This window comes from Brachyhypopomus gauderio, chromosome 7 (genome assembly GCF_052324685.1).
Source record: "Brachyhypopomus gauderio isolate BG-103 chromosome 7, BGAUD_0.2, whole genome shotgun sequence".
Lineage (NCBI taxonomy): Eukaryota > Metazoa > Chordata > Actinopteri > Gymnotiformes > Hypopomidae > Brachyhypopomus > Brachyhypopomus gauderio.
This window is the reverse complement of record NC_135217.1, coordinates 16,293,988-16,312,268: the sequence shown is the minus strand read 5'-3', so window position 1 is coordinate 16,312,268 and position 18,281 is coordinate 16,293,988. Positions and strand designations below refer to the sequence as shown.

At 41.2% G+C, this 18,281-nt stretch overlaps 1 protein-coding gene across 2 annotated transcripts in view; it reads left to right on the top strand.

The window, feature by feature from the left end:
* ahrra (aryl-hydrocarbon receptor repressor a) overlaps positions 1-17,736 on the top strand; it is a 40,953-nt gene extending 23,217 nt beyond the window's left edge. For both annotated transcript variants that reach the window (XM_077012102.1, XM_077012101.1), the window contains exons 4-9: positions 4,405-4,514; positions 7,548-7,637; positions 8,052-8,181; positions 14,336-14,469; positions 15,389-15,597; positions 15,676-17,736. In XM_077012102.1, coding sequence (XP_076868217.1) covers positions 4,405-4,514; positions 7,548-7,637; positions 8,052-8,181; positions 14,336-14,469; positions 15,389-15,597; positions 15,676-16,753 — 1,751 coding nt within the window. In that variant the 3' untranslated portion in view covers positions 16,754-17,736. The remainder of the gene's footprint in view (positions 1-4,404; positions 4,515-7,547; positions 7,638-8,051; positions 8,182-14,335; positions 14,470-15,388; positions 15,598-15,675) is intronic.
* The last annotated feature ends 545 nt before the right edge of the window (positions 17,737-18,281 follow it).

The following is an 18,281-nucleotide window of genomic DNA, read 5'->3' as shown; positions in this document are numbered from 1 at the left end:
TAGTTCATTTTAAAGTGATAAAAAAACAGGAAAAAACAATGAAAAAAGAACAATGAAAAAAACAAAAAGAACCACCCTGCTCCTGTTTTGCTAAACAAGAAAAAAGAAAAAGATTTAAAAAAAGAAGCCCAAACATTGCAGACATTTAACATATGTTAAAGAATTAGGTTCTGTTGCATCGCAGACCTTTTGCATTGAGCATTCATTGCTGCCAGTAGTCATCAATATTTAACAGCTGTTGTTCCTCTGAAATTCTTTATAGGCTAATGTGGCTTTGCAGGCTTGCACGCAAGGGCTTGGCAGTGTGCCAGCAGTCTGTCAGTGACGGCAGGAGATTGACAGAAGGTTTGTTCGCGTGACAACGGCAGTTTGGTCAGCCAGCTCCTGGATCTAAAAACAGCATTATCTCTCTCTCTCTCTCTCTCTGTCTGTCTCTCTCTTCCTCCCTGCCTCCCTCTCTCTCTTCTCTGTATTTCCTGCCCTGGTTACATGGAGGAGGGGTTTTAAGGGAGTTAAGTTTAAGCAAAAGAGTGTTGGCTGCCAGCCAGTGAGCCGCCCCACTGCCTTGAGACAAATATAGAATGTGTTCAACATTGTGTGTGCGTGTAAGGCTGCGTAGAGCAAAAGGAAATAAAAATGTTCTGCTGGTAAATACATGATTGTTTAACTCCTTTAACAGTGTCATCTCACAACTTGAAAAAAAACAACAGCAAAAAAATACAGCTCTTAGTTGGAGCTGTTAAAGGAAGATGGATTTCAAACTGACTGTACTGTAAGTGTCTAAATATAGAGAATAACTTCCATAGTACAAAATATTGTACAGTACAGTGTATTACAGAGCATTGTACTGGAATGCAATTTTGAAAAAAAAAAACTTATTGTCAGCTATTCTACTGCTAACACACACATCTAACTAGCTTGGCAATTTTTTTTTTTTCCAAAAATATGTTCCAGTGTCCAGTACTTTAATGACTTGGTACCAATGAGCCATCATTGGCTTAATGACCTGGTAATAACAAAGACACGTCATTTGTTTTTCTATATGTTTGTGCTAGGAACGCTGTTGACATGAAAACAACCATTGGCTTTTCAGAACAGTCGAAATAGGCTGAATGTTTTTACATACAATGGATTTACAAAGCCTGAAACAGTGAGATCCAGAAGAGGTAGTAATATGATCATTATTAATGTGATCTTAAAGATCAATCGAATATGTTCTCATCTAAAACATACTGCAAAGATAAATAGGATCACCTAAGGGAAACGTAGATACCTGTAGGAGAGTTTTTCAGGCATTTCTACAAATGAAGAGACTGATCTCCACCTTTTGATCACTGCCACATTACACAGTCAGACGTCACAGTGCTGAGATTTGGAACTCGCCTTAACGGTTAGTTCAACAGATGTCACTCAGTTTATGGTCAATATGAAACAGGCTCAATTAATCCCAGCTAGAAAGTCTGGTATGCACAACATCCTCTTTCTAGTCAGACAAAGCTGAGAGTGAAGAAAGTTGGTATTTGTGATGCAGAACATGTAAGTATGCAGCAATGTAAGTATACTGACAAGTCACAATTATTCTTAATTTATTCTTAATACTCTATTTCTTTTCAATTTATTTAAAACATTATTCAATACTGTTTTATCAGTTTAAATGTATATTCACCAAAAGAAACAATATTCACTATTCTATTCTAAAATAAATATAAAGCTATTTTTATTTTTTAAAAATGGCTATCAATGATATTTGTTAGGTTGGCACTTTTTTTATAAATGTAATAAAGAATATCATACATTTGATTTCTTTAAAGTGATTGTGCAATGTAATCACGTTTGCTTTCATTATGAAGGACGTCATATATTTTATGGCATAATAATGGTACATGTAGCATTAATGGTCAATACTATAAAGATCCCATGTTTTTATTTTATATTTTCAGTTTTTCAGTTTATTGTAATCATTACAGTATTTTTTATGTCAAATTTGTGGAAATATACTATGAATGTATAGAAATCAAGAAAGGGTTGTTTAATAAAGGGTTGTTTATTTAACTGTTACTAAATATGGCTTGGGGAGTTAATAAAACTTTACAATAGAGCATTGACACCAAACTTATGGTTTTCTGCCAGCCTGACACATGGACAGAGTAGCAGCTTATTTCATACCGGCTGTTGTGTGGAACAGGGAGTTCTTAGAAGCACCTTCTAAACCACCTGTGTCTGGTTTCGCGGGATGTTGTGTCTCTTGTTGTAAGTCATGACCTCAGGTTGCAGACACAGGCCACAGTCTCTGGAGTGTCACACAGACCCTTCCTGATGTCATCCTACACTAAACATGCCACTCCTTAAATCCGCTATCTGAACACTCAGCCATTAGCTTCTCTGTTTTCCTGTGAATGCTGTGAATAAAGTCTGTGTTGGCATGAGGGTGCAGGGCCTCAATCATTCATGCTTCTGTGTGCTTCACCTTTCTTGACCTCTGTCTCACAGCTTCATGAGGAAAAAGCTGCAGAATTCGGATTCATTTCCTTCTCCACTTTCCTCACTTTCTAACAACCACAAATGTTATTAAAATGTCATTGGACATAAGTGGGACAGAAGGACGAAAGAGACACAAAAGACTTTAATGCCCTGGCAGGAAATAAATTGCTGAACAGTCCTGGTTGGTTTAGTATTATTGGTGGCATATGATGAGTAAAGTGATGAAGGGGAAAAAATAGGTTGTGGAATTGTATCAGGAGAGAAAATGATCAGGAGTCACGGAAGCACAATTACTGTAGGAATGATGACAGAGGGGAGGGGAGCAAGCAACTTGTGGGAGAGAGAGAGAGAGAGAGAGAGAGAGAGTGTGTGTGTGTGTGTGTGTGTGTGTGTGTGTGTGTGTGTGTGTGTGTGTTAGTTTGTGGGGGTGGTAGGGGGTTAGTAGTGGGTACATTGTTACTGGAGTGTGACTCTACATGTGTTTGACATGATGACGAATTGGGTAATGCACATTTTTTGGGGCTTACAGATGTTGCGTGACTAATCCGTGTGTGTGTGTGTGTGTGTGTGTGTGTGTGTGTGGTTTGAAGTAGGCATTCCATTCCTTTTCTGTTTGTTTTGCTGAACTTGTAATTGTCATTTTTTGCATCAGATCACATAACATAATAGTTTTGTTTGTCAGGAATAAGGTGAGATTGCTATATCCTACCAAAATTCCAAAAATAACCTAAAATAGCACACAGGCAAATTTAAATTAGTCTAGTCAGACAGCATTATTCTTGCATCATCCTGTTACATATATAATGTATACAGTAAAATATCATAATATTTATATAATAAAATCTAACATGGTTATTACATATTACATTTGAGCACATTAGGAATTATATTAGGTGTGTAAACCACTGATTAGACTGACTACACAGCTTGAATCTAGTTACCTTTCAGGTAATTGCCTATATTCTAATGCTTACTGAATCGATAAACATATAGCTTTTATGTATTTCTTGTATGCCTTACTTCTCACAAGTATTTTTATTTACTTTCTAACAAAATTTTATCACTGGAATTAGTAGAATGCCTCTAGAAACATTCCACAGGCCTCTGTGTTGTGCAGGCCTGGTTTCATTCTCCATCCAAACTCATAACATTCATATTTACAGTATTTGACATCATCAGAAAAGAAGATGGAAGCCAAAGCAAATTCCTGCATAATACAACTCAGATGAAAAGATACATTTGAATGTTTAAAATTAGGACGAGTTTTGGATTGTGTTCACACCTCACCTTATAAATTCTTTTATACGTCATTCTGTTACATGGACATCCTGTCTCTTCCTCTTGTATATTTGTAAAGTCTTGGGGGATATCACACTACTAACATCTTTTTCAGATCAATGTAAATGTATTTCCATACATTTATATTTTTCCATGAATGTGTAAATGGTGATTGATTTGCATCTAGCAGTTAACCAACATGCAAGAATACCTGTCTGAATCACCACGTTTATTTTTTATATTCAAACATTTCTGCATTGTTTCAGTAGTTTGAGTAGTTTAATCATACATAAAATATAAATGTAAAATGCTGAAAGGTTTTTTATTTTTGAGAAAACATTTTGGAATCTGAACACCTAGATTAGAAAAGGATTATCATCTCAGAACTAAATAGCCAAAATGTGTGTAGAGCATCAGACCATGAGAAGGTCTGGATTTCTAAAGCCAGAAAAGGAAGATTTTTCCAAAATAAGGGGAAACTATGTGGATATTATGTGTGAATACTGAGATCTTTAAATCCTTATGACTGGAAAAGTAATAATACCACACAAATTTCACATATTAGATATTGCCACGGTGCCACAATGTTCATGAGGAATCTTGGGAAACTCAATGGTATAAAAGTTTTTGTTCTTTCCTATACAGCCAATGAAGAGAAGCCATCCAGGAAACAAGTTAGTCCTCCTGTTCAGGAGGTTAGGAAGGAGAACACATCACATGTGCCTTGCGTTTCTGAGAGTGAACTTCTACTGGAGGTGGGTGTATTTCTAATGGTGCCACATTCCTGAAACATATTCCTGAACTTGTTTACACATGACTTAATTTAAATGCCATATGTATCATACATGTATCATGTATGCCGTGAATGTAAATGTAAATGTATATGGAAGCTGTTTTATGCCGCTTATCTTAGAATGCAATGATGTGACATGGCTTTACTCCACAATTCACATCATCATCCATACCACTTCATTCAGGGTCTGAAGCACAGAAATTAGTGTTTATTAGATTATTTGTGTTTGAATATGAATGTTTTACAGGCATGTGCCTATAAACAGCTTCATTTTTTTATATCATGACCTGCTCAGCTCAGTATGTCTGCTCAGTATGTTGACCCTTCATTGGATGGTATGGTGATGAATTTCTCTAAAATGGAACATTATTCTGAACTCTGTTTGAAAAGTGATTACAGAGACAACATGTGTGATGATGTGGACATGCTGACAACTATAATGCTGTATAGAAATATACTGATTTTTTCACAACTGATACAGAAATGCACAACTCTTTACAACGGTGAAGAGTCTTCAAGATACTTATGTGACTCTGACACCTGTGACATCACCCACAGCCCCCATAATCCCCATTATCAGTTATCATCATATCTGCTTTAGAGGTATTAGATCTAGATAAAGTTTATAAATGGAAATCTGGCCTTCATGCAGTGAGTCGATGTGTGCTAATGCTAATGCTAATGCTGTGAACATGAGGCAGTGGGTCACCAGTTTGGTTCAGAACAGGAGCAAACAAGACTGGTTTAACTCTCATCACTCAGTTTTGCCTGATCATGTTCATACCTTTGTCACAATAATGTTTGTTTTTGTTAAAATGTAGTTTTCCCCAACTTCTTTAAAAATCATAAAGCGATTTATTAGGAGGGTGGGAAACTGACCTTCCTCAGAGGAAAACAAAACAGTGGACAAACCAAGAGGAATTTTTCAGCTCACAGGCCTGGCGACATTCAGTCTTTTAAATGCTTTGAATAGATTTTCAGTTGACTGTGGTAATGTGTTGCCCCTCATTGCGTGACTTGAAAAACCACTGATTTCAGCCTTCTGCCATTGTTTATGGGGGAGAGGGGAGGTTGTCTGGCCTCCAGAGGGCAGGAATATTCCAGAGAGTCCTCCCACTCCCTTTCATGGATGACTCAAAACGCTTGGAAAGTCTGGTGATGTGCCTTTGAAGTCCCATCAACAATGTGAGGGAAGAAGCCAGTGAGCAGGATGTGAGCTCAGCTGGCGGAAGGGTGACTCTGCATTCCTGACAGCTCTCAGGAAGAAAACGCTACTCATATAGAGTTTAAAGCCTCACAACTGAGAACACAAACAAGGGAGCCGTGCGCCTGTACTTGGACGTTCTGAGAGCTCATATCTCATGTGAAGACAGAGACAGCCTGTTAGGACTGAAGCCACTTTTCACAATTAGAACAACACTGAATTGTTTGAGATGCTGTTCAGACAGACAGCATTGGGTTAAAACTGGACTCTGATTATTCAATACAGTTACATTTTTTATGGCATGTTTTACAACAGAAATTGTCACTGGTATAGGACATTGAGTCTATAGCCCTAATCAGTAAGCAGAAAGTAGCAATGTAAAATAAATGAAACAGGACTGAAAGGAACAAACATCTAACAAAAGAGCAGCAGTCGTCCTCTAGGGGGCGCTGCACAATGGTATAGAGGAACAGCGCTCCAATGCCACACCAGTCGTCCTCTAGATTATACTGTTATATTATACTCCTCTATGGGATACTACTCCAACACAGTGGGATAGAGGTGCGGCCTGGACACAACCAACCCCCCCCCCCCCCCCCCCCACACACACACTCTTTCATGGGTGGTGCTTGTGATGGCTTTCAGCACCTGCACATACCACCAGCAGTAGCTCCTTATCAAATGTATTGGGCAAAGGTCCTAACACAGACCATCATCATCATCATCATCATCATCTCTCCCTACTCACAGCTCGTGCTTCAAGACGTCATGAACCCCAACAGAGATTCTAATGTAATAATAATAATAATAATTTCCACTAGCATGGCTCAGGCTCTTGATAGTTCTGACTAGAAGACATATATAATTCTTGCCATGCCCACTTAACCCATGCCCCTCCCACTTAATGTATGCCCCTCCCACTTTACAGAGACTCCTTGATAAACATAACAAGTCTCTTTGTTCCTTGCAGGTTTTGAACTCCACTTCACTGTCAGTGGCAGATTTATGTTTGAGCCATTATCTGAGTCTGTGCCACTGAGTGACTGAATCTTAGTTCAAAGTAGGATACAATTATGAAACATATTAGGCTTAACTCTCATGGTGCAAACAGACACACACACTCATGTAAGCACACACACTTACACACACACACACACACACGTAAGCACACACTCATGTAAGCACACACTCACTCACACTCACGTAAGCACACTCACTCACACACACACACACACCCACACACACACACACACAAGCTGAGCCCCAAATCCTCCCATAACCCCCTGTTCTTTCCCACACCCGTTCTTGGCAGGGAGAACGTAGCAGTGCTTCTCTGCTCTGTCTCACATTAAAGTGAAGGTGACAGGGTTTGGCCCACATTGCACTGCTGCTCACGCGATCACTGACGACTTGGCGAGAGAACAAACGTTCTGGTGAGGTACCAAACGGCCGTGTGGAGCCGGCCTCTGCTCCCTCAGCTCTCTCCTGCAGCGGCCCAGCCAGGATGGACCTGATGAATGAAGCTGAATGTATGACACGATCCATTTTTCACAGGTGTCTCTAAATGGCACTGAGCAGCGAGAGCAGTTCTGTCAATAGATATATCAGTGTACCTGCCCACGGGGGAGGGCCTAACAGGTCAAATAATGATAAAACTGTTGGGAACGATTGTGTCTAAACTGCCCTCAGGTGAAGCTTGGTCAGCGTATCACCTTCTACACACATAAGCAGCAAAGTACATATATGGTGTAAATATAAAAATGAATAATTATCTATTTTGTTCTTTTACAGTCTCTGACTGGCTTTGCTCTGGTGGTAAGCAGTGATGGAATGGTCTTCTATGCCTCATCCACTATAGTGGATTATCTGGGATTCCATCAGGTATGTTTGAAGCTTTTTGGCTCACAAACTGTTATTTTAGTATGGCACTGCAATAAATCTGATACAACCTACTGTGTCCAGGATCCTCCATGTGTGCTGTGTTTATGTTTCTCTCTGTAACACACTGTCTTTATGCCCCTCCCACTCTCACACTGTCTCACACTCATAGGTCACACCGTCACACTCTGGCCATTTTCACCTCCCGACTAATCCACTCACCCTTCTCAACATTATCCACATCCTCTATGTATGCCTGTATATGTTATGCATAATTGGATTTATCAGATCACTTCACCTGGTGCACGAACCTTCATAAACTCCCTTTCAGAAAGTACACAGCTAGTGCATATCAAGTCACTCCTCTCTCTCTCTCTCTCTCTCTCTCTCTCTCTCTCTCTCTCTCTCTTTCTCTAGACTGATGTGATGCACCAGAATGTCTTTGACTACATTCATGTAGATGACAGGCAGGAGTTTAGAAGGCAGCTACACTGGGCCATGAATCCGTCCCAGCAAACCTCGGACCAGCACCGTACCACAGGAACAGGTGAGTTATGATTCAACAGCCTTGAAGACTTTGTTTTAAAATAACATAAGAACTTCTCCCTACTAATTTGCACTGTATTTTTTTTTATAGTAAACATTGTGTACAGATGTATTATGTACCCTATATACCCTAAACCTAGAGATGTATTATGCACATTGCACATAGTGTGAACATCTTAATAATACATGTAACATTAACATAATTTTGATTCATTATGCTGTGGCCTTCTGGTTTCTTCCTACCTGGCACCTGGTGTGTATATATATATATATATATATATATATATATATATATATATATATATATATATTAGTGGTGGGACTTTAACGCGTTAATTTCGATTAATTAATTACAGGAAAATTAACGAACTAAAAAATTAATGCATTTTAACGCATTTAACGCACGAGACACTTTTGCACCGTGGAATGTTTCTCAGTGCACGAGTTCCAGACATACAGATTATGTGGACGCACAATAAGATGAACATGATGGAGATGACTGAAGAGGCTACGCTGGTGGATGGGAAATTTAAAAATAAGAAACTTCCAGATGGAAGTACGAACACAAATAGTGTTATTTGCACTTTATGTAGGAAGGAGTTCGCTTATCACAGGAGCACATCCACCCTTCGTTACTACCTCAACGCAAAACATGTCGGGGCTAACGCGCAGGTCAGTAATGATAACTTAGCTGATAAATGTATTCCTAGTACGAGCAAACAGTGGGCCATGAAAGTGGGCCAGTCAACACTCGACCACATGTCGGGGTTCAAATTAAGAAACAAAATGTCAAAGTCCACGTCAGACAAATTGACCAATTCACAGGCAAAATGGATTGCTGTGGACTGTAGACCGCTCTCTGTGGTCGAAGGCTTAAGTAAGACGCGGCAAGTTTAAACGCCTCCACCGTTTGCGGAGGTTCGCGCGAGGTGTGCGGAGTCGCACGCTACGGTCACTAGTGAAAGTATAATCCAGGCTTTACAAGAAGTGCTGCAAATTGCGTCAGTTGATGCAAGTTACGAACTGCCGTCCAGAAAGACAATGTCGAAGAAAATCCAGCAGCTGTATGACAAGGAAAGGGAAGTAAAACAGGTTATTGTGAAGAGCGCCACAAATGTGGCTCTGACTGGGGATCACTGGACCTCTGTTAGCAACAAGAATTATCTTGGTGTGACAGCTCATATTATAGATCAGGTATCACCAAATGGCGGACCGCGGTCCGAATCCGGACCCGAACGCCGTCCTGTCCGGACCCAATCACATTCCTGATTAACTGAATACGGACTCAAATGCCCAAAAAATTTTAACGGGAGACTATATTTTAAACCGGAGAATTTATTTTCAGACGAGTGTTACGTTCACCACCCATTTGAGTGGTACGTTCGCCACCCCACCACCCACCCCCACCAGCTCAACAACTTTCGTTCGCCACCGCGGACCCGGACCTAAGGTCTAAGCTATCTGCCAAAAATGGACCGCAGAAAGATTTGATTGATTACCCCTGTTATAGATGATGAATGGAAGATCCAGTCATTTGCTTTGAGCATGCAGAAGACACCTCTAGGCACTATGGAATAGAATAGAATAGAATAGAACTTTAATGATCCCACGACAGGGAAATTCACATATTACCGCAGTGTTACAGGAAAGGGAATTTTTACATACCGTTTATATCTATATACACATATACATGAGAAATAACACTTATGTGGCAGTGACAAATAAATAAATGTATGTTTCTGTGTGTAAAAAAGTGCCCTGTGTGCATACTGATGGTGGCGAGGTAGAGTGTCCAAGTGACTCATAACATCATGGTGTGCAGTGCCGGCCCTGACCAATGTGGTGCCCTAGGCGAGATTTTGGTTGGTGCCCCCTGTATCATCAATCATCGGGTTGATTGTGTCACTATTAAAGAAACAAATAAAAAGCGAATGACTTAAATATTACCATATAACAAGCAATAAATATAAAGGTGTTGCACAAAAAATATTTTAAAACTATTTTACATAACGTAGTGCAGAGAACAACTTTTAAATATTAATAATAAATAACAAAAATAAATTAAAAACAACAACTACCACCAGTGCAAATCAGGGCAATTTGCCTACTGCAACATTATTATTTCAAAAGTGCATCTGCAATGAACAGAGGTGCATATGTGTGTTTTAATATATATTTATTTTAAAAACTTGCTGATCTAAGCTAATAATAGCACCTACTAGGATTGGGCAGTATGATGACAGTGGCGGTTTTCACTAAGATCATACAGAGGGGAAAAGCCACAATGACGATTGAGTGTTAGTTGTGAGTCAAGCGAGCTGGTTTCAAAGAAAAACACCAACAGCATGGACGTAATTTTGATTTCAAAAGTGGGGGGGACATGGATTCGTCGCTATTTAAATATTTGGTTTTAACCGTAAAAACTGGGGGGGACCAAAGCCGGCTTTTGAAAAAGTGGGGGGGACATGTCCCCCCCGTCCCCCCCCCCAAAATTACGTCCGTGACTAACAGCTACAGATTGAACTAAACGGTCTACCACTGTAGATTCAAGTACCCTCCTATAATCTTAATTCGACGTTATCGCTAAACAATATTCTGAACTAGTAATATAGAGCTGTTCAGCTGGATGTCGGCTAGTATTTCACTCAACATAATTTTTAACAAAAGTTATGAACCATCTTCATTTCAACAAATGGCGATTCGGAGCTCGTCGGGATGATTTTAAGCGAGTGGCCGATACGCAGAGTCACCCAAGAGTCTTTAGATGTCTGTCAGCAGAGGCAGGCGGCGTTTCTGGACAACGGAGACCACAGTCACGCAGCACTGGCCACAATAAGTGCCACGATTATGTGGCAGATGCCACAAGGTGCCATTTCTGGGTGGCACAGTGGTCACTTTCGTGCTGCTTACATGCTACTTACACGCCAAACATGGACCGCACTCTTACAGGAAATTTAGCAGCCTCCCAATGACCTCTGATATGTTTTGTGATTGGCCAGATGCAGTTCGATTAGCTCTGAGTTTGTTTGCTCATCCTACATATCCCAGATGAACCGCATTTCAACCTGAACCTGAATTTCGACCCGAACCTGAATTTCGACCCGAACCTGAATTACGACCCGAACCTGAATTACGACCCGAACTTGAATTTTGACCCGAACCTGAATTGCGACCCGAACCTGAATTGCGACCCGAACCTGAATTTCGACCTGAACCTGAATTTTAACTCGAATTTTTGCATACCTGCGAGGATTTTACAGACTGTTTTTTCAAGTAATAATGATTTCAGGTTCAGGTTCTGGTGACACTATAATAGCTCCATAGGGCCGGCCCTGGTGATCACCCAGGTATTTGCAGGGTTGCCAACTTTTGACGTTCGCTTGGAGTGAGATTTTAACCTGGAGCCGGTGGCGAGTGTATTTTGTTGAGCGGGGGGGGGGGATGGTGTGGTGTGGCGAACGTAAAATGGACACAGATTCAGTGTTATATCGCCGGTGGATGGCGCCAGAGCTAGTGAACTAGTAACGTATTGAATCATATATGTGGATCTGAGGTAAATAAACTGGATATTTTTTTTCGGCGTGAGATATCGGAAGTGTGGCGTGAGAGCGTGTGAAAACGGTCAAATGCGTGTGTCTCACGCTCAATGCGTGAGAGTTGGCAACCCTGGTATTTGTAAAGCCCCCCGCACACAGTGCCGTGTGCGGACGCTTGAGACAGAATTCTCTGCCTCTTGAGCCTGTGAGACATTTATCTAACGTGTTTGATATTTTCAGCTAGTTGCTCGCTGTGTGCGGGGGGCTTAAGACACCACTGTCTCAATGTCCCTTCCCTGGATGCTCACCGATGTTGTAGGGCACATATGTCAAAGTCAAGGCCCGCGGGCCAGATCCGGCCCGTGAATTGATTATCTATGGCCCCCTGGATGATATTTAATTACTGTTAGAACCGGCCCGCAGGCCACAGCCGCCCGCTGGTGTTTTGCATGCACAAACACTACATTCCCCACAATGCAACGGTAGCCCGCGAAGTCACTGCAGCACGCACAAGCGGCGAGGGTCAGCGCGGCGAAAATAACGTAATCGCAGTGGCTCAGCTCGTGCGCGAGCGTCTCGCGCGCTGTCGATTCGCGAGGTCGTGCATCTCTCGAATTTTGTACTTTGCGCGCGCCGCGCCTCAGCGCAATGAACAAAGTCATGTTTGCAGGGTTCATACACCTTTACAAGGTGGACTTCAAGCACTTGTACGTCACTTTCAAGGTCCATTTCAATATTTCCCAGCACGTTAAACTTAATTAAGTTAAATATTTATACATATATTCGAAATGATTCGAAATAATTCGCTTTTTATTCACATTATTTAATGGTTGTTTATTTTCAACACGCCCAATATTAACGTCTTCACGTTCTCTCATATTTCGTCCTGGAATTACAAGAGGCTCGTATTTGTTAACGTAATAAAAGAGAACTGTTCAGTCAGATAGCTATTTGTTGTGAAACGAAGTAGTTACAATTTCAAGCATTTTCAAGTACTTTAGCTTAAATTCCAGCAATAAACCTTTATTACTTTATTCATGTTTGCTTGTTGAAAAATATTTTCACTTGAAATTACTGACAGATCCATAAGAAAATATTGCTTTATTCATTTAATCATTAAATAATATACACTGTGTTAGGTCTTGGTTCAATAGGCTATGTGCAATCATTTTAATATGTTTTAATAAACATTGAACCAGTCCGGCCCTCGGCTTGTAGCAAATTTGTTTTTTTGGCCCTCGTTGTATTTGACTTTGACATCCCTGTTGTAGGGGGTGACTTCCTCCTGAAGTCTATGACCATCTCCTTCGTCTTGCTGGTGTTGATTTGGAGAGTGTTGGTCTCACACCAGCTGACGAAGTCGCTGATGACCCCCCTGTATTCCTTGTCGTTCCCGTCCGATACGCATCCGATGATGGCTGTATCATCCGAGAACTTCTGTAGGTGGCAGTGGTCTGAGTTGTATCTGAAGTCTGATGTGTACAGACTGAACAGAAAGGGTGATAGGACCGTGCCCTGTGGCGCCCCCGTGCTACAGACTACCACATCAGAGACACAGTCATGGAGCCTCACATACTGTGGTCTATTTGTGAGGTAGTTGATGGTCCATGTAGTCAGCTGCCTATCCACACCTGCTGCCTCCAGCTTCCCTCTCAGCAGTGCAGGCTGGATGGTGTTGAAAGCACTGGAGAAGTCAAAGAACATGACTCTCACAGTGTTCCCCGCCTGCTCCAGGTGAGAGAGGGATCTGTGCAGCAGGTAGATGACAGCATCGTCCACACCGATACCAGGCTGGTAGGCGAACTGCAGGGGGTCCAGTGCTGGGCTCACCAAAGGACGAAGGTGGTGCAGGATGAGCCTCTCCATAGTCTTCATCAGATGAGAAGTCAGGGCCACAGGTCTGTAGTGGTTGGGTTCCTTGGGGTGTGCAATCTTTGGCACTGGAACCACACAGGAAGTCTTCCACAGTTCAGGAACCCTCGCCAGACTCAGGCTCAGGTTGAAGATGTGCAGGACCACCTGACAGAGCTGGTCTGCACAGTCCCTGAGCAGTCTGGAGCTGATTCCATCCGGGCCTGCTGGAGATGCCTGTGTAGAGGACTTTATCGCTGTGGCAGAGGCCTGGGAAATTAAAGAAAGTCTACCATCTAAAATGATATTAAAAAACATCTGATTTACTTCAGTTCCTCTTATTCTTCCAATATCCTGAGCAAAACTAATTTTTGGTCAGAATTTCCAGTGTTCTGAAAACTGTTTGCTCTGTTTTCTGCACTCATCTATTGGTCTATGTAGTAGACTGCTGGAAAAATAAACAAGATGTTGAGGTTTATGATTATGTTCATTGATTCATTCATCATTCAAACCTAAATTAATATTTCTCATGTAAAATATTGAAATGCGATTAAAATGCAATTAATTTCGATTAATTAATTACAAAGCGTATAATTAATTTGATTATTTTTTTTAATCGCATTCCACCCCTAATATATATATATATATATATATATATATATATATATATATATATATATATATATATATATATATATATATATATACACTCACCGTTTACACACTGCTGCACTGTAATGCTCTACCACTCATGTGTATCTTTCACAGGGGAAGATATTGTGGTCAGCAGCCTATTCCACTCCCAGGCAGCAGGTGGCGTTCCCTCAGAGTTTTCTTGCTTCCTTAATCGCTGTTTCATCTCGAGAGTCCGCTGTCTCCTCGACAGCACCTCCGGATTCCTTGTAAGTGTCTGTGAAGCTCTGAGCTTCACTCTGACTGGTGAACCAGTGGGACCTCAGAAAATGTTCTGTAGAATGCCAAAGTCTTTTTGAAAACTGTAGTGAAACTCATTGTAAAAAAGGGTGATCTATGGAAAAGTACTGAAAATCTAAGTTAGTTGCACAGGACATAGTTAGAAATGGACCGGTCACTTGGCTTCTGTGAACCCTCTGTGCAGCCTTTCCTGTCACCAACAGTCACCACCAAAGGAGGCTTGTCACCACTGCTCAGAATAAATATACACTTTCTGGGCCAGATCTAAAATAGTTTTTACACACTGAATCCAAGAATGCCCATTTCTCTTTGCACATTGGGGTTGTTTTCCATAGATAGACAGATTACCACTATTAGGATATAAACGCCATGCACTGTGACAGTCCACAACTGAACCAGAATGGTTTGGCACCTGGGAGGAAGAAGAAAAACAGACATTTATTCGCCTGTTTGGATCCATCAAAATGAACCATTTAGCCTGTAAAGGTTGTCCTCCATCATTAGGTGTGATTTACTATAATTATGAACTTGGAATGAATAAGGTCATATCAAATAACTTGTTTACTGAAAATGTAACAGGGTTTAATGTAACAGATGTCTAATGTAACAGGGTTTAACATAACAGTGTGGGGCTGAGTTATCATGTTTTGGTAGTGATATTAGATGTAATGTTTAATATATAGTAATATATATAACTTACTATAAAGATGTAATATATAGTAATATTAGACAATGTTTATCGAATGAAAATATAGATTGTGCATGGTTGCTCAAACACGTCAGCAGAGATTTTGTTTGCTAAATGTTTTTGAAAGAAAATGGTTCAAGACAGCAAAATCTTTATCCTTCATTTTAAACCCAGCAGAATAATTGTGCTCTGTTTTTAAGACAATGCAAATCCAAGGGCGCTTGAAGTTCCTGCATGGTCAAAAGAAGAAGACGGTGTCGGGGGCAACGCTGCCCTCGCAGCTCGCACTGTTCTGTGTAGCTGTGCCTCTCCTCCTGCCCTCTATCACAGAGATGAAGATGAAGAGTGTGATGCCACGGGGCAAACACAAAGCCATGGCCCATAACATGATTCCAGCCTTAGATCACAGGTAAAACTCAATGCCTTCAGCTGTTTTACAGTTCGGACTTTGAAAACTGATCATTCTAGTTTGTTTGTTTCCCTGCAGTGACAGAGAGGGGACTTTAAGGCGGCAGTCAGTGGTGAGTGAGGGAGGAGACCCAGCGTTCCTGAACTGCTCCACGCCTGTTGGAAGCTCACGCCTCCACAGCCCCTGGGCAGCACTTTCCAAAGACAGCTTCAAGTACAAGAATGAGGACTACTACAGTCAGGAGGAACCACTTAACTACAGCCAGGAGGAGACACTCAGCTTCTACAAATCCCCTACTGGTGGCCAGAAAGGTCCCCATGGTGAGACCATGTGGCCTTTGAGAGCCTCTTGCGGGCCTGATCGCCCAGGTCACGGAATCCGGCTGCTGCCTGCCGGGAAAACAGGCAGTCAATACGGGAAACCCTACAGAGTGTCTCCCGGTTATCACAGCAGCAGAGCAGAGCTGTACGTTCCAAAGCTTTATGGAGGTCTTCCGCACCCTGGAGAAATGGAAGGTAATTACATGGAGGGCATCAAGAGCGAAAACGGATGCTATGACGGCCACATGCAAGGCTACAATGAACATCTAATAGCTGAGCAGCCTATCAAGGTAGAGCAGGACTCTGACTCTGAGAACGGCTGCGACATGTACGGCCAGCCTTGGGCAGGTCGTGAGCGCTACCCGGACTCGTATGAAAGTGGCCCGCAGCTGAAGGCGGAAGGTGGCTTCTATGAGCAGCTCCCGCCGTGCCTGAGGGGCAGGGGGAACCACAGTCTGTCTTACAGCAGCCACTACCAGAACACCTGCGCCATCGCCGCACGGCCACTAAAGTGCACCCTGGATAAAGACGCAGAAACTCCCAGCCCTCAGCGCCCGGGGCTCCCGCACCCAGTGAGCGGTGGCCAAACCCCCAGATGCATGGAGAACTATGCTGGAGGACCCGGGGTGCACAAGTCCTACATGCAGCAGGATTACAAGCTCAACTATGAGTTCAAAAGGCAAGGCCTCCTGCATTCTATCAAGCGCGAGCCCATGGACTCCCCCCCCTGGCCCGACAGCCAGCAGAACCAGCTGAGGTTGGACAGGAACATCACACCAAACTGCATCATGAACACTGGGCAGTCCAAAGTTAATCCATACATGTTCATGCAATAGAGGAACACTTGCAGGACACTACGAGACGATGCAAGACTCTTGATGGTCAAACTGACAGCAATTTTTTCTTTGCATCAACAGTTGGACTTAAATAGTTGGCTTAAACAATAGCTCTAGAACATCCCCATTTGATAATAAAAGTCATTAGCAAATGATTTTGAGTTCACTTCTGTATACCATAATTGCATGCAATATTTATAACCCATCTTAAATCTACATTACATGCAGTTTTTAACAGTATGCCAGCTGACACAGAAAAGCATTCAGAGACACATGGACGCACAGGTTCTTTACATTTCAGGACATGGCTCAGGTTGAAGGCTTATATTTTTATTTTGCCGTAAAGCAGCGAGCATCCCGTGATCTCTTAATGAAAGCATTTGATCTTTTTTGTATGCACTTTTGATAGATCAATATGAACTATTTCTCTGAATCTCACATTGTGTTTGTAAGTGTTTTATATGCCTGACTCATCTGGTTCTTGAAACATGACAGTGTACTGTGATGTGGAAAAAAGTCATACAAATGTCAAATTATACGCTATACATTTCATTCAGTTACCATCTGTCACATATTCTCTTTTAAATATTTCAGGCATAAATTATATTTCAGGTGAATTTAAAAGGTACTAAATGTATTTTTATAATGGTTATTATTTAATATTCTGATATTGGATGTAAACTTTGGACAGACAAGTCCAGAGCCCCATGTATATAAACTATATAAACAAAAGGTAAACAAAGGGTTAAATAAAAATTATATCAGTAATGTCTGGTCATGACTGTTTGTAATCATTAATGCTTTTTTCATATGTAATACCTTATATTACCACAATAATATTCTCAACTAACCAAATAACCCCACCCACTGACTACAGCACAGATGTAACCAATGGGGTTATAGCTATTTCTCTTTTTCTGTAAAACTAGTGTGTTTTATACATTCATTAAGAAATTCTTATTAAACTTGCACTAAGATTGGTACATTTTTATACTGTGATGTCCAATTAATACGCACAATTGTTAATGATCTCCCCTTTCTCACATTGTATAGTTGCTTTTATACACAATGTTTTTTCACACAAGAACTATTAAGGGCCTGGCACTGATTTTAAAAGGCACTTCACCCATTACAGTCTATTTAGAGGATTTCTGAACTAAAGTCAGAAACTTTATAGCTACCAATCAGAGGCTCCTACAGGCTCACAATTCTTCCTGTTTTTAATTTGTGAAAATGCAGAAATAAAAATGATCTGCATAAAAAGTTAATGAATTTCAATTTTATTTATGCCACATACCCTATATTTTCCTAATGATCCACTAGGTTTAATTACCTCTTAAAATCCAGCTGAGATAATCCAGCTGAGATGATGCAGTTCTGTATTAAACATTAAACTTGGAGGGCCACATTCTGCATTTGTGGGAAAGAATGGCAATTTTGACTAGCCAGAACAGTCCTTCACCCTAAAACACCTACATAGGGTTAGGGGTTAGGGTACCCTAACCCCTAACCCTAACCCTAGAACACC